Below are 23842 nucleotides of genomic sequence, written 5' to 3' on the forward strand. Positions count from 1 at the left end.
AATCTTTGTACAATTAGCTCTTGAAAGAGCATAGAGCTGAGTACAATTCTCAATGAATCTGGGAGGCCAGAGGCCTTTCTTTTATAGACTAGGCCTAGCAAAAAGCTAGGGCCTGCTTAATGCATTAAAGTCCCTTAGCCTTAGATCCACCTAGTCTAGTGCCATGTTACCCTCACCAAGGACCTTGACCTTATTCCTTTTTGATCTTCTACATGAAGCCCAAACAAATATAATACAAACATTGATCCTTTAAAGGAAAATGTCGACTGACCCTTCCGAGGTGATGTTACCTCGACTTGAGCGTAACATTCCTTCCCTCTTTAGCATTAGCGTCCTCGATGATAAAGTTTGGGAACACTCTTTGTAACTGGTATACGGAGTCCCAGGTAGCTTCTGATAGAGATAGACCATGCCATGCAACCAATATCGTGGGTATCTTCCGATTGCGTACTTGCATTGTTCCTTGGTCCAGGATTCCTGTTGGTTTGCGTCTTGCATTATCCTCTATCTCTTGAAACAAAACAACACCTTCGATTAGTGAGTCACCTGTATGCAAAAATTTTTTTAAACGAGAAACATGAAACTCTGGGTGCACCTTACAACCCTGTGGCAATTCTAATTTATAGGCTACCTTGTCTATTCTTTTTAGAATCAACCATGGCCCACGATATCGACGTGATAACTTAGCACACTCTCCTGCAGTCAAAGACTTAGAGTGCGAAGGAACTCTAAGAAAAACTTTTTCTCATTCCTTAAATTCTCTAGCGGATCGATTTTCATCCGCATATGCCTTAGCTCTATCCATAGCTTGGCGGATGTTAGCTCTCGCAAGTGCTAGCATCTCTCGCATCTGAACCACAAAGTTCGCGGCACTAGGCACTTTCTGAGGTACTCCAACCATAGTTGGATTCGTTGGCCTATACCCATAGTTCAGCTCAAACGGACTGAACCCTGTAGAGGAATGTTTTCTATCATTGTAGGCAAACAATGGCAACCACTTGTCCCATGTATGTTGCCTCAATGACACATATGCTCTAAGCATATCCTCTAAGATTTGGTTGATTCTTTCTGTTTGACCATCCGTTTCTGGATGATCCCCACTACTCATTCCCAATTTAGTCCTTAGTGTCTCAAATACCGCAGTTCAAAAATGACCGGTAAATTTGACATCTTTGTTGGACACTATGGATTTGGGTAATCCATGCAAACGAAATATATGTCTAATAAATAAATCCGTCACTTGCGGGGCACCAACAGACTGTCTAGTTGGAATGAAGTGAGCCATCTTGATAAGACGATCAACCACCACAAGGATAGAATCATACCCACCTTGTGTCGTAGGCAAACCTACAATAAAGTCCATGGAAATACTCTCCCACTTACTTAGTGCTATCTCCAGCGGTTGTAAAAGTCTGGGTGGCTTCACCCGTTCTGTCTTTTTTACTTGACACGAAAAACGTGTCACATATTCATGAATATGCTTTTTCATCTTTGGTCAAAAGAAATCTCGCTTCACGAGATCATATGTCTTCTCGACTCCTGGATGTCCCGCACGTGGGCTATCATGGCATTGTTGAATGACTCTCTGCATGAGATCATTTTGATTAGGTAATACTACCTTGCCATTTCTTTTCAGCATATCATCCCTTAGGGCATATCTTGCATAAGTTTGGCCTTTTTTGGATGCCAGGTCATCCTTTTCCCCGGGGTTTAACACATGAGCCTTAGGCCAAAGGCTCTGGACGAACTCGTCCACCTTTTGAGTTTCTCTAATCTTGGTCATTAGAGCACTCTCTAACACCGTGAAACTCATGCATAATCTAATACCGTGAAACTCATGTTATGCATAATGCGTGACAACGTATCAGCAACTTTATTATCCTTCCCTCTTCGGTACCGGATCGTCAAATTAAACTCCTGCATGAGTTCTGCCCACCTAGCTTGGCGGCCTCTTAAGTCAGGTTGTTTACAAAAATGTTTCAGAGTATCATGATCAACATCCATATAAAACTTTGATCCATACAAATAATGTCTCCATGTTTTCAAAGCATGGACAACATCATACAACTCTAATTCATGAGTTGGCCAATTTCGTTGAGAGGGGGAAAGCTTCTTGCTTTCAAAGGCTACTGTTTCCTCTTGGAGGAGAATTGCTTCTACCGCAATGCCACTTTTATCGGTTTCAAGGAAAAACGGTTTCTGGGGATCAACTATTTTTAACACCGGGCCTGAGACCACAGCTTGTTTTATGGTGTTAAAACTTTCCTGTTGATTCTGTCCCCATATAAAAGCTACTTTATCTGAGGTCAGATTAGTCAATGGCGATACTATTTGGAATATCCTTTGATATGCCTTCGATAAAATTGGACAAATCCCAAGAATGATCGCAAAGCGGTCAGACTCTGAGGGATCGGCCAAGTCAGTATCGCAGCCACTTTCTTTGGATCCATTTCTACCTCCTTAGGAATAATTATGAATCCTAAATATTCAAGTATCGCAGCCACTTTCTTTGGATCCATTTCTACCTCCTTAAGAATAATTATGAATCCTAAATATTCAAGTCTTACCATACACAGTATAGTTTTCTTTTTATTTACATAAAGACTGGCTTTCCTCAAAAGTATTGAACACTATTCTTAAGTGTTCATAATGCTTAGTAATACTCTTACTGAATACCAGAATATCGTCAATAAAGTGTACTACAAACTTTTCGATATACGGACGTAGTAAATCGTTCATAAGCATGACGAATGTAGCTAGAGCATTGGTAAGTCCAAAGGGCATTACCAAAAACTCATAATGTCCAATGCTGCTTCTAAAAGCGGTTTTATGTATATCCTCGACTCTAATATGGATCTGATGGTAGCCACACTTAAGATCTATCTTACTGAAAATTACGGCTTCATGTAATGCATCTAGCAAATCATTGATCCGAGCCATCGGATATTTGTGCTTAATAGTGATATATTTCAATGCTCTGTAATCTATACAGAGACGAAAAGTATCATCTTTCTTCTTCTTTAATATCACTCGCGAAGCAAAAGGTGAGAAACTTGGTTGAATTTGTCTCAACTTAAGGTATTCTTCCAGTTGTCTTCGCACCTCCACCTCTTTAGTAAAACTTAACCTATAGGGAGGTCTATTTACAAGTTCTACCGCCAGGATTAGTTCAATCTTATGTTGAACATTCCGCTTTGGAGGTAACCCATAAGGTAGCTCATCCCTAAAACAATAAGAGAACTCCTCTGTTATTTGATCAACAAGCTTGGCCATCTCTCCATTTTGAGCAACATTAGTGCTAGCCGAAGAATCATAAACCGGCTCTACCGATGCTGTACAAAGAAACAAAAACTCTTCTCGGATTTCCATCACGAAAACCAACGGTCCTTGAGGTATATCCCTCTCACCTTGAAGACATACATCACATCATTCATCTTGAATTTAAAAATGTGCTTTTTCCAATCTATGGTTGGATTCTTCCTAGAATGCCAAGCCTTACCCAGGGCTATGTCTGCATGAGCAAGCTTGGTCATTTCAAAATTAAGCTTCTCAGCATAGTCATGAATTCGAAGCTTTAACTGGGTAATCCTTTGGTCCCATACTTCAGTTGAACTTCCGTCTGCCATCCTGACTGTATATGCATAGTCAGATGGGCTAGTCTTTAGTTTCAGCCTCTTTACGAGCTTGGAGTTAATTACATTGTACGTTGACGCTGAGTCAAACAACACAATGACCTGATGATTAGCTACTTGCTCTTTCATCTTAATTAACTCCGTATCATGAAAGGCTGTATACCCCGTTGCTGTGGGCTTTAACAGGATATTATCAGGTGCATTGGTTACTAACTTAGCAACAGACACACATAACAAAAAAGAAACTGACCTTTGAGAAGATCCCGCTAGTTGAATCTGCATCTGTTTTGCTCTGGGACTTCCCTCCATTTCCACGTCGCACTCTGAGACCATCGTCTCAGCTATTCGACGATCTTTGTTCCGTGGACAATCTTTCCACTGATGAGGCTGAAGGCAACCGAAACACAAGTCTTCTCTCCTCGCTTTTTGCCTTTGCTCTGGATTCAAAGAGGACTTCGACCAAGCCCGGGCTGCCATTGGTGTTACTTTTCTTTTCATTCCAATGGTGGTACTTGATTTAGGAGTTTCAATTGGTTTCGCCTGCTTGGCTTGACCACTAGGCTGTGAGGCACTCCCTTTACTAATCCATTTCTTCTTAAACCCAGTTTTCTTCGGGTACCCATACTGGGTCCCAGCCTGCACAAACCCACTTGGTCTGTTTCCTTTTGCATCCTCATGGTTCAGGGCTATGGCAATTGCTTCATCTAGCGTGTTCGCATACTTAGCCCGAACTTCCATCTTTATTCGATCATTCAATCCAAAGATAAAATCTTTTACTTGGATTGACTGAGGTAGGGGTTCATCAACCTTCATTGCACTTTCTCTAAACTTATCAGTGTATTCTGCAACTGATAAATTTCTCTGACGAAGGTTTCGATACCGATCCCAAGCTCGGGATGCTTCTTCAAGAGGTAGGAAGTGTTTTCTAAATTCTTTTTCAAACCAGGGCCCAGGTAGTGGATGCTACTTCATCTTTCTGTTGTTTTATCCACCACCTATCCGCTACCTCATTAAACATATGGGTGGCCTCGCGGATTTTCTTCATATCATTTCTGATTTCACAAATGGCGAATGCCTCGTCCCATTTGTGTAACCAGGTGTCAATGATATCGGAACTATGGTCAGACATCTGACCAGAATACTTTTCTGGCCTATAATTGGCAATATTAGGCACCTTAGCCCTCCTAGGCTCGACCGTACGAACATTGGACTCCGGTTCCATCGGAGATTTACCTTTCTCCTCACCTGATGGTCTTGCAGACATACTATGCACCATTTTTTTGAGTTTAGACTGCCCCACATTTGTTTGTAACTGCTGCGCTAAAATTTGTTGTAAGGCATCCTCTAACATTGCAATTCTGCCAGACAATGTATGGCCTGCTGGGCGCGACACCTGCGGGGTCGGTCGAACTCCCGACTCTACGGGATCCATCCTGGAAGCTTCTTCTTTTACTTCCATTCAGGTCAATGGGTGTTAAAAAAAATCAAAAATAAAAAAAAATAAAACACCGCTTGAAACTGTAATTATAAATCGAAAGTCCAACTTCCAACTTTACAGCTGACAAAGCATATATTACGTTGAAACCAAACCCGCTTTTCGCTATACTAGGGAAACTCCTGCAATTCTAAGTTGACTCAAACCCTTGAATCCAAAAGCATAATTTCGCTCCCAATCCAGCTCACACACCTTGAAGCTTTAGAAATTTAACCAAATAGGGGGAATAAAGAGTCGAAAGCCCCCTGGTATCTCCACGCGAACCACACACATTGAGGTATGCTATAAGCATGACTGTCTAGATGATCTCCTGATCAAATCCCAGTGTCTGTGGGCATGTGATGAGATGAGCTCGAGGTAGTGTGTCAAAGGCTTCCGTGATTTGGTCTCCTCAATGACACTTCTGAGTGTGAGTATGTGATCCATAGTCCCATGGTCTCACCTCAAACCGGCCTGATCCTCTGCTCTGAGTCCTCTCATCTCTGCGAATAGGCTGACTGACGCATCCAATACAGCTACATAGATCTTGGACATCACATGTCCAATCTTGATAGTCTTATAGTTACTTGGGTCCATGGAATCCCCTGCCTTGTGGATGGGGGTGATGGTGTTAAGTGTCCAAGTGCGGCAGCTCCTCCTTATTTCGACAAAGAAATGCTTGCTTCTTCCGACATACAAGACGTCGATACTTGCGTATCGTGTCTGGTGTGTTCGGGAGGTAACATCTGGTTTCAAGTCGGAGTTGTCGGTGATAAGCCTTGCACTCCGCATCGTATCAATTGTTGCAGGGTACAAAACCAAGAGGTGGTGGTCTAGTGGACCGTGTGGTGTAGGGAAAGATTTGAAGAGCAGCCTTGTGGAGTGTGTGACTAATCAGGGCAGCACGGTCCTCAATGAGTGGTATGTGATCGATGTAGGTTAGGAGTCTGTTTAGGCGTCTAGAGTAGGTGTTAGAATTATAGATATAATTCAGCAGTGACCAATGTAATTTAATAAGCTAGTTAGGGACACTTTTCCCTCTTTAAGAGGTTTTTTCATCTAACCGCAGTTAGTTCACTAACTATGGTTAGTGACTACTTAGTTCACTAACTATGGTTAGTGACTACTAAGGTTTTGTCACTAGGACAAAACCTTATCTCTCACTCTTTGAGTTGTACTCTTTACACTCTTTTATTGCAACTCAGCGCTCAAGCTTTCAGCTCTCCAGCTCTCACTCTCTTGCTCTCTCTCACTCTCCATTCTCTCACATTTGGTATCAGAGCAATTGATCCCGCTCCCTGCTTCTTTCCCGTTCAGCTCCAGCCCACGCTCCTGTTGCTACACCTCGCCCGTACAGTCCGTACGACTGTACGAAATCCGTACTTGGTATTTGCACGTCCGTACCGTCGTATCGTACATGTCGTATTGCTCCAGTTGCATCCGTACCTTTCGTACCTGCAGCTTTGAAGTGCAGCCGTACCTTTCGTACCTGTAGACTCGAATACCGTGCGACTGTACGGCTGCACAGCTCATTGCCGTACAGCCCCGTACGTATCAACGCCGTCCGTACCGTCGTACAGATCCGCGTCGTACAGAGCTGCAACACGTGTGGTGCCGTCGTCCGTACTCCGTATAGCCATCCGTACTCCGTACCTTCGTACTCCGTACTGGTCCTGCTTCCGTACAGCAGGTAGTCCTCCATACAATCTCTGATTCCGTACAGGAGAAAGTTGCAGGTGATCCTTGGCAGGCACATTTTGCAGACAGCCATTGTTTGGCTCAGTTTTTTGGGAGTATATTTGGGGCATTTTGTTTGTTGCAGACATTGCAATCATTTTGTAGTTTCGGAGCTACACTTGGAGCAAACATTGCAGATTTGGTCTGAAATTTGGGGCTTTTGATTCTGCAGTACAATTTCTTGTAGAAATTTGGGGATTTTGTAATTACACTGCAGTCTCGTAGTGAAATTTGGGGCTTTTGCAGACAGAGCGCAATTTTTGCAACATTTGGGGCTTTTGATCAATTTGCCCCTTTCCGGTTGCAATTTCAGGCCTATTTTGGGGCTTTTGTGTTGGGAGAGCAATTTCTGGAGTTTTCAGTTCATACTGCCTTTCTTGAAGTGTTTTGCAGCACTTTTGGCAGATTCTGGAGAGTTTTTGATGCTTGGACAGATTTTTGACAGTGCAAGTACAGAAATATGAGTTGCATTTACAGCCGGTGCTTGGCTGTGTTTTTTGGGAGTTGTGCATTTCATTCCCAGTAAGGGAATTCAGTTTTGTATCTGCTTAAATCTCTTTCTCAGATATGGCCCATCAAAATCAGAATGACTTCCAGTTCGGTGGTCTTTCACAGGAAGACAAGTTGGATGGTACCAACTACTCCCTTTGGAGTTTTATGGTACGCAATATTCTGATTTCTCACAATTTATGGGATTATGTGAATGGGGGTGAGATCCGACCAGCAGGTATGGCACCTAATACCCCTCCTCAGCAAGGAGGTGGAAGAGGTCGTGCACAGGGGGCAGCTGCAGAACAAGTTGTTGGTGCAGCTATAGCCACTACTCTAGATCAGAAGAGATGGGATTCACGAGATGCCTTAGCTTTGTCATGCATCTCTCTTTCAGTGAAAAGATTTATCATTCCGCATATCCGGTCGTGTAAGACCTCCAAGGCAGCGTGGGATATTTTAGAAAGCATGTATGCAGCCCGGAATGATGGAAGGGTATCTTTCTTGAAAAGAGAGTTAAGTAATACACATATGGAAGAGGGTGACTCCATGTCAGCCCACCTCACAAAGCTACAGGATCTCTCAGAGAGCAATTGTTAAACATAGATGAAATTATTCCTGATTCAGAGATGATTACAACCACTCTTTATTCTCTTCCTGAGTCTTATCTCAGCTTTCATACCTCGCTGAACTTATCATTGAGGGGGGGTGCAAATCCTCTCACTTTTCATGAGTTGATAGGACTTCTGCTTCAGGAAGAGCAGACCAGGAAAAACTTGGCTTCACGTGCAGGTGAACAAGCCATGCTCTCAAAGTTTAAATAAAAAACAAAGGGACAGGCAAAGACATCAGTAAACCAGCCTTCCAGTGGGTCAGGACAGCCTTCACAAAAGGCTAAAAATGATGCAAGTAAGCCCAAGAAGAAGGGTTTTTGTCACACTGCAAAAAGCCAGGTCATCACATTGCAAAATGCAGGAAAAGGCTTGCAAAAGAGAAGAAAAACAGCTCCGGTATGGCTGTTTCAGATTCAGCTCCTCATGCATCTGACAGTGGGGATGCTGCAGCCAACTTTGTTGGACAGGATTATGCCTTTTTATCTTGCATTTCAGATTCTAGGCTGGCTGCTCCAGATGCTCGGGATAGTACAGCCACTTGTAATGATGATACTTATGCATTTTTGACTTGTAGTTATGACTCTTCTACAGATGCATCTGCTTTCAGTGTCAATGAAACACTGAACACTTGGTATTTTGACAGCGGTGCATCCAAGCACATCACTTCTAGGAAGTGTCTTTTTACTTCCTTGCATCCACCTCCCGTTGGTAAGAAAGTCACTTGTGCCAATAACTCATCATATTCAGTACGTGGCACAGGAGATGTTGAGCTCATTGCCATTGATGGCTCAATTTTCAGACTTTCAGATGTCTTATATGTGCCTGGTATAACCAAAAATCTTCTTTCAGTGTCCACTCTTAACAGAGCTGGATTTCAGGTCATCTTTGAGGATGACAAATGTGCTGTCCGAGACAGGGAAGATGATTATGTCTTAAGATTATCTGGTACTTTGCTGCGTGGGCTTTTTCAGCTTGATCTTTTTGAGAAAAGAGCAGCCCATGCTCTTGCAGTTTCTACCCCTACTGTTGCCATGCAGAATGCAGAATTATGGCATGCCCGATATGGCCACATGCATTACAACAGCTTGATGACATTTCAGAAGCATTCCATGGTTGATGCATTGTCACCTCTTGAGATACCTCCTTCACATGCCTGTGAAGGGTGCATTTTAGGCAAGATGCATAGATTCCCCTTCAAGAAGGATGGTTCAGTTAAAGCTGTCCGCAAATTACAGCTTATACACAGTGATGTCTGTGGTCCCATGAGGACTCCATCGTTGGGTGGTCATCTCTACTTCGTTACATTTATTGATGATTACTCCAATTTCACTTGGGTCTTTGGGCTGAAGCGCAAATCAGAAGTGTTCATGGTGTTTAAACACTTTTCAGCCATGGTTGAAAATGAAACTGGACTTAAGATACAGACATTGCGCACAGATAGAGGTGGGGAATACTTGTCTGCAGAATTTGATGCTTTTTTGAAAGGCAAGGGTATTGTGCATCAGCTCACAGTCAGGCTGACCCCTCAGCAAAATGGCAAAGCTGAGAGGAAAAACAGAACTCTCATGGAGATGGACAGATGTATGCTGAAAAGCGAACACATGCCTCACGAATTCTGGCTTGAGGGTTTGATGTGTGCCAATTACATTTTGAATCGGGCTCCCACTAAGGCTTTAAAACTCCATATGAGGTCTGGAATGGGAGAAAGCCTTCAGTGGATCACTTCCGAGTCTTTGGATGCCTTGCTTATGCTCATGTGCCAGTTGAATTTAGGTACAAGTTGTCAGATAAAGCCATTAAGTACATATTTGTTGGGTACAGTGCAGAAAGCAAGGGGTACCGTCTCTACAATCTTGCTACACGCAAGATTATAGTCAGTAGAGATGTAATATTTGCTGAAAATTCAGCTCACACTCAGGCTGAATTTCAAATGCCTTCTTCTTCAGAGGATGTCTTTGAGGGGTTGCTACCCATTGCCTTGGGTTCCCCTACTGATATTTCTGATGCAAATCAAAAATTACAACCACCTCCAGATGCTTTAGTTCCGCCACAGGATGTCTTGTCCCCTCCATAGGCAGTGGAACAGGTGGTGTAGCAAGAAATTGCCGACATACATGCAGCAAAAACAGTCCCAAACTGGCTGTTACAGACTCTCAGGGAGAGTAAAATTGATGCTCCGTTACCTGGCATGACTCGCAGTGCAGCAAGGCACATGGAAGGTGCTAATTCAATGGAATCAGCATATGCAGGTACTCTTCTTGATGAGGAGGAGCCTGCCACATTCGAAGAGGCAAAGGACAATGTGCATTGGATGAATGCCATGCACGATGAGTTGCAGTCCATTGAAAAAAATTAGACTTGGGATGTTGTAGACTTGCCACCGGGTAAACATGCCATTGGCACACGATGGGTTTTCAAGGTCAAACGGAAGCCAGATGGCTCCATTGACAGATACAAGGCAAGGCTGGTTGCTAAAGGCTATGCTAAGAAAAAGGGCATATATTATGAGGAGACATTCGCTCCTACATCCCGGATGACCACCATTCAATTAGTTATTGCAATGGCTGCACATTTTGAGTGGAATGTTCATCAGTTGGACATAAAAACAGCCTTCTTAAATGGGGACTTGCTGGAAGAGGTGTATGTTAAACAACCTCCAGGCTTTGAAATTACAGCAAATGCACTTCAAGTATGCAAGCTCAACAAAGCTTTATATGGGTTGAAACAGGCCCCTCGTGCATGGTATGCTAAGATTCATGCCTTTTTGACCAGCAAGGGGCTGCACAATAGTCCTACTGAGAACACCCTCTACATCAAGATGGATGGGGGGGACATTTTAGTCATCCTTCTTTATGTCGATGACTTACTGCTCACAGGGTCCAATGAAGACAAAATTGCAGATTTCAAAGCTGATTTGCAGACCAACTTTGACATGTCAGATTTGGGGCTGCTTCACTTTTATTTGGGGATCAAGTTCTCTCATGAGACACGTGGCACTGTTATGTCTCAGTCCAAGGTTGTGCAGAAACTCTTGGACAGATTTAACATGCATGATTGTAAGCCCATAGCCACTCCCATGGAGCCGGGGCTGAAACTCACAATGCATGATGCATGAGAATTAGTTGATGCCACACTTTACAGTCAGGCTGTTGGATACCTCATATATCTCTGCAACACTAGACCTGATATTCAGTTTGCAGTATCTCAGGTGAGAAGGTACATGCACAGTCCAAAAACTATGCATTGGCAGGCAGTTAAGCGCATCTTTCGTTATTTGCAGGGCACGAAGTCTTTTGGCTTGCTATTTCCCAGGAGGGGTGACTTGTAGATGCATGCCTACAGTGATTTAGATTGGGCTGGTGATTATGACACTAGGCAGTCCACTAGTGGCAATTGTTTCTTTTTGGGTAAATCTTGGATTTCCTGGCTGAGCAAGAAACAATCTACAGTGGCTACCTCATCATGTGAAGCTCAGTACAGGACAGCTTTCACAGCAACAGTTGAATGTGTCTGGCTGCGACGTCTATTTGCTGATCTTCATCTGTCTTTGGAGGGTCCTTCTCCAATTCTCACTAATAGTCAGAGTGCCATTGCAGTGGCAAAGAATCCAGTGTTTCATGCTCGCACGAAGCACATTGAGGTTCACTATCACTACGTCAGAGAGAAGTTGCATGTAGGAGAGATCAGAATGATCTTTGTGTCCACACATGACAACGTTGCAGATATTTTCACCAAAGCACTACCACGTGAAAAGTTTGAGGCATTTCGCAGTGCCCTGAACTTATATCCGTTTGGTGATTGATCAGCCTTGTACATGACATTGGCACTGCAGGGGGTGTTAGAATTATAGATATAATTCAGCAGTGACCAATGTAATTTAATAAGCTAGTTAGGGGCACTTTTTCCTCTTTAAGAGATTTTTTCCCCTAACCGCAGTTAATTTACTAACTATGGTTAGTGACTACTAAGGTTTTGTCACTAGGACAAAACCTTATCTCTCACTCTTTGAGTTGTACTCTTTACACTCTTCTATTGCAACTCAGCTCTCAAGCTTTCATCTCTCTAGCTCTCACTCTCTTGCTCTCTCTTCCTCTCCATTCTCTCACAGTAGGTCGGTGAGAGGCTGTGATCAAAGTGTATGTCGTGGTAGGTGTCGTGCTTCCTATGTGGTGTGTGTGGTGTGGCTAAGCGTGGGGTGGCGATAGTGAAGAATAGGTGTATGTGTGATGAGCTCTTGGAGGGAGTGGTGCTACGGTGAAGTCGGTGATACATGGAGTGAAGGTAGGGGATCCCATGATGTAATCTACTACACTACTGCCCCCCCCTCGTGTGAGAATGCCTTCTCGTCCCATATTACCTGCATTAGTGGATGCACATGCACAATTTTGAGAGGTGCTATCCTCAATGCTTCAAGGCTCCTTTTCCCAAATGGGACATCAACTTTTGTAACATAGGGGATCACATGGACAACGAGGATGCATTTGATATTTTGTTTGAGCTTGGTCAGATGAGCTTTAGACATCCACATCTTTGTGCCTTTTACCTTATAGGTTTGTCTGCAAATCTTTACCCTTATCGCCTTGAATTTAAATATTGCTTGTGCTTTTGCCTCCTTTTGAGGACACCCCTCGATCCCACTCAATGTGAGAGAGAGATTTCCTAACATAGTATGATTATTACAAATAAAATATAAGACAATGTAAAGAATCCCAAAATTCACCATGCCGTAAAGCACTTTTCTATTAAGGGACTGCTAACAAAAGGTGATAGAAGGCACATAGAGCTGCTCTAAAAATCTAGGAGTAGGACCAAGCCCAAAAGGGGCTTCAGATGGGAGATGTCCTAATTGACGTCATAGCTTAACATGTGCTTTTGTTGCCTGATTGCTAATAAATGTTATGTCTTCTCTACTAGGTAGATTGGCCTTATGCAGAGAAATGCACAACTGTTAGGTTGTGTCATAGCGTTTGTCACCAAATTGGTACTTCTCTAAGACAGAAAGTGAAATCTTTATTGCATTAATGATGGTTTAGAAAGTTGACTTTGGTTAACTAGAATGAGCTTTGTTTTACTTCTACTTTGCATTGGTAAACCGTGGGAATGCCCACTAGGGGCTAGGATTAATCCAAGATTAGAGTGCATCCATTTGACTTACCTCTAATGGGTTAAAGTGTAGGTAATTGTTTAATTTGGTGTGTAGGACCTTGAAGGGTGCAAAAAATCCCTAAATTCAAGGGGCAATTGCCAAAAAGTAGGTCCCACAAGAAAAAACTCAAAAAGTGGCAGCCCTTCTTGTATGGAGGGCCCACTAGTGCTAGAAAGTCCATTAAAGGCACCTCACATGGGGGAAAAAGCGCTTTAATGATGGAGAAAAGTAGTTAAAGCTACCTTCATGTAAAAAGTAGCGTAAAAAGCAGGTTTAGCTTTTGTAAAAGCACAAGCTAGGTCAAGTCTATAAAAGAAGGGTCTCAAGGCTCCTAGATGGATGAAAGAGTTGTACTCAGCTTCATTTTCTATTGCAATAAAGACCTTCGGGGGGTCTAGCTCTTTTTTCTAGGCCCTAGTGTTGTGCGTGCAGCGTCTTCTTCTCTCCCTCTATTCTATCGCGAAGAATCTTTGAGATAAGTGCTGCAGTTCTGATTTTCAGATTGCAGTTTGTGCTCTCTAGTTTCTATCACGAAGTTCTTGTGAAATATTGCAAAAATATTGCGTGGAAGTGTTTGCTACTTGTGACAGTGGTATCAGAGCATAGGATTTACATTTTCCTTGGTGGAAATGGTCCAAGGCTAGCATGCAGCTGTGAATCAAGGTGAGACGCACCTATTTTTGTATCAGTTCGAGTGCTGGAGGGTGAGGCGCACTAATTGTGACCTGATTCTTGCTCGAGAAGGTGGGGCGCTTCTGTTTGTGAACTAATACACATCCATGAAGGTGGGGCACTCTTGTTTGGAGGCTCGTTGCAGCACTAGGAGTTGAGGCACATCTTTTAGGAGGCACAAATTTGTCTTGGCCAGAGGTCTCTCCTCTCTCTGTTCCCATCGCCCTATCTCTTGGGCTGTTTTCTTCTCTTCTTTGTGATCTATCAAGTGGGAAAGACGTTCATCGTGTCATCATCTTTGGTGACATGCTTCCATTCTCTTGTTGAGAAACGCCTAAGCAAGATTGCGAAATGAAGGGGAGAAGATCCCAGGATGAGGATTCCTATCAAGAACTATTGGCTGAATTGGCAAAAGCAAGAAAGAACCACTTAGTGAAAGCTTGTCATTGGACAAAGTGCTTTTAGAGATGTTATGGGACATCTAAAGCTAAGTATTTCTTTTATGATTATGAAGTTTGATTTATCTTTATTTAAAGATCTAACCCTTGTATTCTGTTATAAGGAAAGAAGTGTGTTGTTTCCTTGATTGTTTTAGGAATCAATAGCCAGGCACACAAGGTACATGATTTTTATCATTCCACCGTTCTCTTATTGGGAATTGTGTATTAAATAAACATAAGTTTTTATGAGGGCGCTTGATATATTCAAGAACCAGTTTTTGTAAATGATGACATGATTTGATTTGGTCACTATTGGTCCAATATTTTCTTTAGGATTCTATTATTCAATAGTTTCCATTGGGATTTGTTTTATACAAGAACTCTTATCGTTTCTCATGGATTATTATGGCCAAAGAGACAGAGTTTTTCAGTTCATCTGTCAGTTATATGTCCTTTTGAAAAGTTTGAGAACCCTTCAAGTTTTATGTTTGACCAGCACGGTAAGTGCTTGGTAGCAATATTTTTCATATATAAGGAAGCACCAGATCAATGAATAGAATTGTAGATATTCTCCAATATACAATTCTTACCAAAGGAACTTCGAAGTTGAGCTTTATAATTCTTGGAAGAGTATTGGGAGGATATGGAAAGATTCGAAGAAACAGTTTTATTAAGGCTAAGTATCTCTTTTACGTTGATAAAGTTTGCCTTATGAAGATCTAACCCTTGTATGGCATGGCAAGGAGAATAGTGGATTGTTTTCTTGAATTTGTTTCGTGGAAACACTACTCATAAATGAGAAGTCTTTAGAGCTTGATGCGCGCGAGTATCGGTACAAGTGATCATTGGCCAAGTGTTTACTTCTCTTATTTGGGAATCAAAGGTGGAGTTGCAGCTAAAGAAGTCGAGGGGAAAACAAAGCCCATGGAAGAAGCAGCCCATCTTATTACGGAATTGTCGAGGTTATTTGTAAGGAAGATGATAAGCAGAGTATGGAAAAATTGATGGATTTCTATTATTAGAGTCTTATGATTGTTTTGGAACACTTTCCTTCCACCACCAGCATAAATAGCAAGAGTCAAGGCCTGTGAAAGGCAAGCCGTCAACTCCACTTGGAACAAGGGCATGGATTTGCCAAGAAAAAGATGGGCCTATGGCTGCCCAGTGCTCTTAAAGAGCAGGAAACGCCAAGAAAAGAAGGGCCTATGGCTGGCCAATGCTCTTAAAGAGCAAGAAACGCCAAGAAAAAGAAGGGCCTATGGCTGCCCAGTGCTCTTAAAGAGCAGGAAATGCCAAAGAAAAGCAAGAATCTCCGTGCAAAAAGCAAGTGTTTTAGATACAGAAAGAGGGACGTGTGGCTGCCTAGTTCCCTGGAAGGTCAATCGGCCAAAAGGAGTAGAGAATGCCACAATACCGATCTAAGTCAAGGATCAGAAGCTACCAGATTCCAAGATCCACTTTAGGTGGAAGAGATGGAGGAGATCCTCCAATAAGAACAGACTGCGTACCGCACAGAGAAGAAAAGCACCCAGAGGCAAGTTTATATGTAGGTATTTTGCCAAGTACCTGAACTATTAGGCAATTGATGCCAAGAAAGAAGGTATCCTCAAGTTTTATAGTTGAATCAAGAATCTTTTCAGTTGCGGACAATTGATTAGAAGCTGAGGGGATGTCACTAAATTGGTACTTCTCCCAAGACATAAAGAGAAATCTTTATTGGCAATTGCATTGATGATGGTTAAGAAAGTTGACTTTGGTTAACTAGAATAAGCTTTGTTTTACTTTTACTTTGCATTTGTAAATTGTGGGAATGCCCAGTCCAAGATTAGAATGCAAAAAGGCCCTAAATTCAAGGCGCAAGTGCCAAAAAGGAGGTCCCACAAGGAAAAAATTAAAAAGGGTTATCCCTACTTGTATAGAGGGCCCACTAGTGCTAGAAAGTCCATTTAAAGGCAACCCACATGGGGGCAAAAGCGCTTTAATGATGGAGAAAAGCAATTAAAGCTGGCTTTATTATGTAAAAAGTAGCATAAAAAGCAGGTTTAGCTTTTGTAAAAGTCAAGTTTATAAAAGAAGGGCCTCAAGGCTCCTAGATGGATGGAAGAGTTGTACTCATCTTCATGCTCTTCTTAGAGCGAATTGTACAAAGTATTTTCTACTGCAATAAAGACCTTTGGGGGGTCCAACCCTTTTTTCTAGGCCTTAGTGTTGCGTGTGCGGCGTCTCCTTCTTCTCTCCCTCTATTCTATCACGAAGAATCTTTGAGATAAGTGCCGCAATTCTGATTTTCAGATTTCAGTTTGTGTTCTCCGGTTCTATCACGAAGTTCTTGTGAAATATTGCAAAAATATTGCATGGAAGTGTTTGCTACTTGTGACAGCGTTTCTCTGATCACTGTGACCTTCTTATGAGAGTTGTGCAACTAAAATGAGCCGATTTTTAAGTGTCTTATTTGTGATGAGGATCCATCTATTCTCTGAGCATTATTAAATTTCTACTAGTTGTGAGTGGTTAGGTAAGTTAAGGAATGGAGTTTCTTAAATTCTTTTTAAAAGGTCTTGTGATTGTTCTCCCACATGCCTTGGGCCATTTTATGTGTGTGTGTGTGTGTGTGTGTGTGTGTTGGGGGGGATATATGTGGCTATGTGGGAGCATATATTTGTATGATGTCTACTGTCATTGTTGGGCGCTTGTTCCTGTGGCGGATGAAGGGTGTTTTGATGGATTTTATGCTTGTGGGCGACTACCATGGATTTAAGAACTCATTGCGTGTTTCAATTCTATGGTTTTCTTTGTCTGTTAATTATGGCTCTGCTACTATCTCTATTTATGATTGGATACCGATGATAGAATTTTCCAGATAAACTTGTGATAATTGGAAAGCAATCCGTGAGTCTCAGCATATTAATACCATCTCATACAGATAATCTAAGGAAATTTATAAGGAGCCCCCAAAAATGTGTAACCAAAGCTTAATCATGCCAATTAGTGGTTTGAATATTTTAAACATTCCTATAAAGATGGTGACCTAGGTGGGCTGAAATACTTAGTAATTAGAATAGAACTGCAGTTGTATGAATTCATTTTTAAAATGCAGGATTGTTTTCTGTAAATTTATAGTGCTATTTGAAAAGGTATGTCTACTTTGGATATCGTTGATCATGCACCATTATGCTTTGTTCTGCAGTTTCCCAGTATGAGCCCATTGCAAGCAGCACTTCCAAGTTTGAACATGGGACCTGTGTCAGTGCCAGGGCCTGGAGTAGGTGGTCTTGGGCCTCAATGGACACAGGCGAACATGATGGTTCCTCCAGCAGCTTTATATCCAGCTGCTGTTCCTTCAGGTGATAATCTAGACCACCAGCTGTTAATAAAAAACTTTAGCAAAATTGTTCAGTTCACAAACAAGTGTTCTCCTGCATGATTTTGGGTCTGCTTTGAAAGAGAATTTCACTAGTGTTTTTGTTATGGGCTCATCAGTTTTGAGATTGAAAACTAAGTGAAAGCTACTCTAACTATAATGGAGCATATATAGTATTTTTCGGACATAGTCCTCTCTTGGACTTACGTAGTTGAAAGATGTGTGAAATTTGAGGACAAAGTTTTCGAAGGAAAAACAATGATGATGCCTGCCAAATGTTATCAATTCTCAATATACAGTTATCTTTTGAAGTTAGTTTTGTCGGCCCTATGATTTGTACAAAGTGTTTAAGACCACTTTTCTTTTTGACAAACTTACTACATATTTAAATGGATCACTGCTTGATTATTTATGATCTTTGTTGATTGGCTTTGTTAATGGTTTTCCAACTTCGTGGAATCTGGTAGATGATACACAGATACTTAATATGTAAAACTAATGTGTAGTAGATGTTCTATTAGCAAGTTTATCTATCAGGCGATTACTGGGCATTGGAAAGGCAACTTATTAACCAGGTAGGAAATAGGCAGCTATACATTTATATGCAAATTTATTGAATGCACATTATTGCAATACAATTAACTGTTGAAGGCAATGACTCGATCATGAATTGAGAATTGCCAAACCGGGTCAATTCCGTAGGTGTGCTTAAGGTTAGGTGATGAAAAACCACACGGCCTTAACAGTGTGATCCATTGGCCTCTTCTGGTATGTTTATCAAGATGCTCTGAGCATAATTGTTTTCTTGTGCTTGTGTTGGTGTTTAATTTGTTGTCTTATATGTACGTTGGTTTATCTTTGTTTCCTTGTGCTAGCACATTAATTCTTCTTCTTTCTCCTTGCAAAAATTTTGAGGGTTAAGTTGGATTGCGATAAAAATTTGTTTGTAGTCCAACGGTTAGGATAATTGCCTTCCAAGCAATAGACCCGGGTTCGACTCCCGGCAGACGCATCAGCTTTATTTGTCTTGCACCAATTTGATTTTACAAGTGCTCCAGACTTTTTGTAGGGATAGCGGGCTGCAAGTAAATGTTGGAAAAACAAAGATGATGGCAGTTTGTACCAATCAGCCAGAACATCCCCTTGAGATCACCTTTGATGGACAGATCATTGAGTATGTCAGCACCTTCAAATACTTAGGGATTGATATCCCGGCAGATGACAGATAGTGGCAATGTATACATTGAAGGATGGACACTGGTTGGGGGAAGTACTACCAGCTTGAGAATGATTGCAGGCACACCGACACTAGGAACTGGAAAATTCGAAATATATTGTTTGATGCATATGTAGTGCAGACAGTATTATATGGAGTGGAAGTATGGGGAGGCACCATTTCAGCCTCTACATGGAATGACATTGAGAAAATGCAAAAAGCTTTCCTAAGGAGACACCTTGGTGTCAAACCCACTACTCCATACTCAATACTTCTGTTGGAAACGGGAAGAAGACCAATTGAATTTCATGCATTGATCAGAGTTATGCAATACCTAATAGAGATGCAGCAAATGCAACCTTATAGGCTGCCTCATAAAGCATGGAATGCCAGCACAAAGCTTTAAAAGAACTACAAAAGTAAGGTCATCTGCACAGGATGGGCAACCGACATAAGAAAATGGTTCAGCAGATGGAAAGTGGAAGCATATTTGATCATGCTGCCTGAAAGGGTCAACATGCAAGAGTTTCATCTCTCTTTACTGAGCACTTTGCGGAATCACTGGTTGACAAATGAAAAGAGGGTAAAGCTGGAATATTACCAAGACAACATAAATCCCACATGTTGGTCTACATACATGTCCATAGAGACTCATGCTCAGTCTTATATTAGCACACCTATCCCCCTTCTATATCGCAGAAACATCGCCAGGTTCCATACCAGATCTCATACATTTGCCATTGAGCAGGGAGCTTGGATACACCAGTCTAGACATGCTAGAGTCTGTACCCTTTGTGACATGCAGACAGTTGAGACGGAGGCACATGTAGCTCTACAGTGCCCTCGATAGCACATATCAGGGAGGACTACCAGCAGATACTGGGGGACTCCGCTAAGTTGACATCAGTTCTCTCCACTGCCTCTCCGGCAGCATTGGGATCTTTTGTCACTCGTCTTTTTATCTGTCGTCAGTAACTCATAGACTCCTGACCTCTCTCCTTGAGGAGACTCTTTTTACATTGTATCGAGACGGGTCCCATGGGTCATTTTTGGCCCCCCGAGGACGCTAATAAACTCTCTCTCTCTCTCTCTCTCTCTCTCTCTCTCTCTCTCTCTCTCTTTCTTCTCTATTTTTCCGCACATTTCTTCCTTTTTGCTTTCAAAGTTTTTGTTGTTTGGTTGCAATTTCAAAGCTTAGTAAGTATTGGGTTTACCCAAGAGATTCTAGAATCTTTCCAAACCCAAATGGCTGCGTATGGTTGGGTACTGATGAGAACACAAGTGTAGCTTTGCTTACTAAGTTCTTTTTCTTCTTTTTTGTTTTTCTCATTTACTCATTTCTTTTAATTTTTCCTTCCTTTGCGCTTTTGCTTGTTCTAAAAAAAAATTATAATTTGTAAGATTGGATATATTCTAGTCTTATGAATGTACATCTTGGACAATATTCATTTCGATTTTATGAAAGAAGTTGTCCATGGCTGGCTTTATCCTTTTTGCTCACAGTTTAGAATTCAGCTCTCTTAGAAAAGGTATGGTGCTTTTTGTAAGAAAATTTTATATCCATTGTTTAATCGGAATCTGGATGAATATGAGTCTGAGGTTGTAAGTACATTATTAACTGTGTCCTATGCCTTTGTACTTTTTATTGTTGCTTATCTTATCTAGTGTGGCAGGTGGACTCTTCATAGGTGGTCAAGTACCAAATATGATGCCTCAGACAATGTAAGCTATTTAAGTTCTACCTATTGCATAGGATCTCAGTTGAGATTTTCTTTCATGATCGGGGGAGTTTTTGGGAGGGGTTTTCTGAATTTACTAGATGTTTACTTGTCTCCATTGTCGATTATTGGATTTGGTGGACTTTGTGCAGGCGAGCAGGTCCAGTGGGGCATTCTATGGGAGTAGGCTTGCCTGGGAGCTACCCGACTGGACCTAAGCAAAGCATAGAGTCCTTTCTCCCTGTCCAAGGTCCACCCCAAGTTTCTTCTCAGAATTCATTTGGCACAGGGCAAGATCCGTCTTATGCTATGCAATGGAGTGGCCCTCGAGTGCCTTTCCAGAACACAATGGGACCATTGGGGGGGATGGCAGCAAGCTCAGATTTCTTATTTTCTGGTCAAGCAGGTCAGCGGCTTATATCTCAAAGCTCACTTGGATCATTAAGCAGTATTCCAGGCACAGAACCCCATTTCCCTGGTCAGGCTCCACCTCAGTTTCCTACACGCACGTCTTCGGGTCCTGTTGGCAATCCATTCGGTTGACTATTTTTTTTTCCTGGGTTTTGTTGAGATGGAAAACCACTTCCTGTTACTTGAGAAGATCTTTATCATGAATGGTGTAGAGGCGGCACATTCTTTCCGCTGCTGGGAAGATCAAGGTTGAAAATTCATACGAGCCATTGGGATGTCCATATCTGTATTAAGGTGATCAGGTTTTATTATCTCCACACACATCAGGAAGTCCTGATTATGTTTTTTGTGTGCTGCTGCTCAATAAGTTACGGGAGATGCACAATCATGCCTGCTTTTGCAGAATATTTGAAGATGTAGCTTGCTTATCAATGAGCAGTATCCTTATGAATTGGGCTTCTCATTGATATGTGAGACGGCATTGTATACAACAATAGGCTTGTGGTGCCAGCGGTCTTCATGTACGATTTCTTTAGGTGGCTTCGAGGCAGTTTTACCCTATACAATTGTTTGGGTTGATAACTAAGCTACGGTTGTGAGGAACCTATATTATGAGAGGTGCTGCAGCAGCTAGAGAGACTTAGCAAAATTGTGTTAGGACTTGAATTCTGCCCTTTCAGTTGAGTCACTGGAATATTATGGCAGAAAGAGACGGCCACCTCTTAGGATACTGATGGTTCAGATACCTTCCGTATGTACTTATTTTTTTGTAGTCATGCTTGTACACTGCTATTGTTCCCATGCTTTGCCTGAATAATGCATTACAGTTGGTTTTCAATGTGTCAAGAGGTTGCACATTGCTACGAGAGTTACATTGAATTGCCTTTCAAAGTGCGTTAAGGATGCAAGAGCAATACCTGCTTCTGTAGTGTAACAATAGGGTTATCTAATGGCTGAGTTTGTTGAGCTTTACTGAGATAAGCTTACGCATTTCCCTGAATATGGATGTAATGTACTTCTGTTCTATTGACAATGTTTTTCTTTCTCGATAATGGAAGTGGACGGATTTTATTGCTTTAAATTCCATAGATTCCTGCTGAGCCTGCAAACAGTGTTCTATTGTTCCTCTGGCTATGTTATGTTTCTTGTGTTTTGATGGCAACTCTCTACAAATGGTTCTATAATAGCTATTGACTTTTAGTGTTTATGGAAAAACTTCCCAGAGTTAATATGTTTTCTACTTATAGGAAGAACTGGGGTGGACATGGTGGCATGAACCTTTGCTTCTCTCTTTTTTCTGTAAACTGTTCTTAACAAGGAAAATAGAAAATAATGTGAATTGGCAATCACTGCTTTTTTTAGGGGGGGGGGGGGATTTACAGCTGAAAAATGCATGCAAGGGTTTTTTCTTAGTGCAGGATCCATTGCTGACTGATGAAATCCAACCATTATAGTTGCGCAACTTTGAGTTATGCAGGGTGCCCTTGAGATCTATTCTGGGTTTTTGTGGTTGTTGCTCACGATATGATATCAGGTTTGATATTTGGAGGAACAACATGAATTTCCTGTATTACTTTATCAGTCGAGTAATAGTGGATCTGTCTCTGGCACGAGTAAATTGTTTGAATGAAAAGCTGTTTGTGAAAGCAAGACACAAAGAGGCTGTCATTGCACAAAGCTTCCGAACTTGTATCGTGCATTTGTTTTAAATGTATAAATCATGTAGAGATGTTTTTTGCATTAACGGGAGTTCTGAATTTTCATTGTATCCAATCTTTTTTACAAATGACTTTGATTATTTCCTGTTTGAGGAAATGAATTTACCAGGGCACTCATTATTGTGAAATTGTGTTTCTTTCCTCCCCACCACCCCCCAAATGTTAGGGTTCAGCTTAAACCAATTAGGTGTGACCAGTGAAATGCGTGTGACAACCTTGAGCTGGTGCAACAAATTGCACCTTCCAGACTGTCAATGGGCATCACTGGGTGATTTGTATAGCAAATTGCACCCCAAATGCTATTGAAAAATGGTAGGGTTCAGCTTTACTTCTTCCAATTAGGTATGACCAGTAAATGTATGTGACAGCTTTGATTGTTATGTGGGTAGTATCTTGAGCTTGTGCAACAGATTGCACCTTTCAGACTGTCAATGGAAATGGCTGGGTTATTTTCCAAGTTGCTTGCTGGTGTCACTTGTACTCGAAAACAGAGCCTTACAGTGAAATCGTGCTTTACAAATGTACCCCAAGATCCTCTCTAAAAAAAAAAATTCCACGGAAGGCAAAGCTTGACTTTTGAAGATGCAGCTACACAGGTTTAGTGGATCAAAGGTCATGCTTGAAATGAGACAGGAGTTCATGTGCATGTTATTTGATGTGCACTTTAAAAAAATGTTGCAAGGTTTGAAGTGTAACAAAGATTCACAAATATTGCACTAAAAATTTGCTAAAGTTACTCGAGCTAAGTTGAGCTTTTTAGAATGAACTGGCTACTTTGTCACACATCTTTAACCCATATTCACTTGCCTGGTAATTTTTCTTTTAAATTTCTTTTTATTCTAAATAGTATGTTTTGCAAATGAATGAAAACATTTTCCTTCTATTCGGTTAGGTCATGGGGCCAGGTCTAGCATTTGAGGATGGACCCCCTTGCTTGGGGTTATGGGCATTAGTGACCCTAAGAGTGATGCCCTCTGTTAAGAGGGCATCAGAAATCACACCCCACTTTTAAGTAATCATTTTGGGGACCCATCAAATGTAGCAAGCATCCAAGAGAATGTCTCTGGGACGACTTGGGTGTGAGCCAAGAGACATGGAGATACTAGATAAAATGTCAAACTAATAAACCTCTTAGTTGAGTTTAATCAAACTCAAAAGTGCGTCTAGAGTAGGTTAATGTCTAGGACTCTTGTTAGGAACCCGTTGGTGAAGTT

At 41.6% G+C, this 23842-nt stretch overlaps 1 protein-coding gene and 1 non-coding gene across 2 annotated transcripts in view; both read left to right on the forward strand.

Annotated features, from left to right (window-relative positions):
- The window catches only part of LOC147902437 (uncharacterized), a 38374-nt gene extending 16626 nt beyond the window's left edge, over positions 1-21748 (forward strand). Inside the window, exons 12-14 of the mRNA XM_087373477.1 lie at positions 17392-17548; positions 20455-20503; positions 20652-21748. Of these exons, the coding sequence (XP_087229603.1) occupies positions 17392-17548; positions 20455-20503; positions 20652-21042 (597 nt within the window). The 3' untranslated portion in view covers positions 21043-21748. The remainder of the gene's footprint in view (positions 1-17391; positions 17549-20454; positions 20504-20651) is intronic.
- On the forward strand, positions 18506-18577 carry TRNAG-UCC (transfer RNA glycine (anticodon UCC)). Its single transcript has one exon. It is a non-coding gene; the product is annotated as a tRNA-Gly (tRNA).
- Positions 21749-23842: the final 2094 nt, after the last annotated feature.

This window comes from Dipteris shenzhenensis, chromosome 4 (genome assembly GCF_047967505.1).
Source record: "Dipteris shenzhenensis isolate YYH24624 ecotype China chromosome 4, Dip_SZ_1.0, whole genome shotgun sequence".
In the NCBI taxonomy this organism is placed as follows: Eukaryota; Viridiplantae; Streptophyta; class Polypodiopsida; order Gleicheniales; family Dipteridaceae; genus Dipteris; species Dipteris shenzhenensis.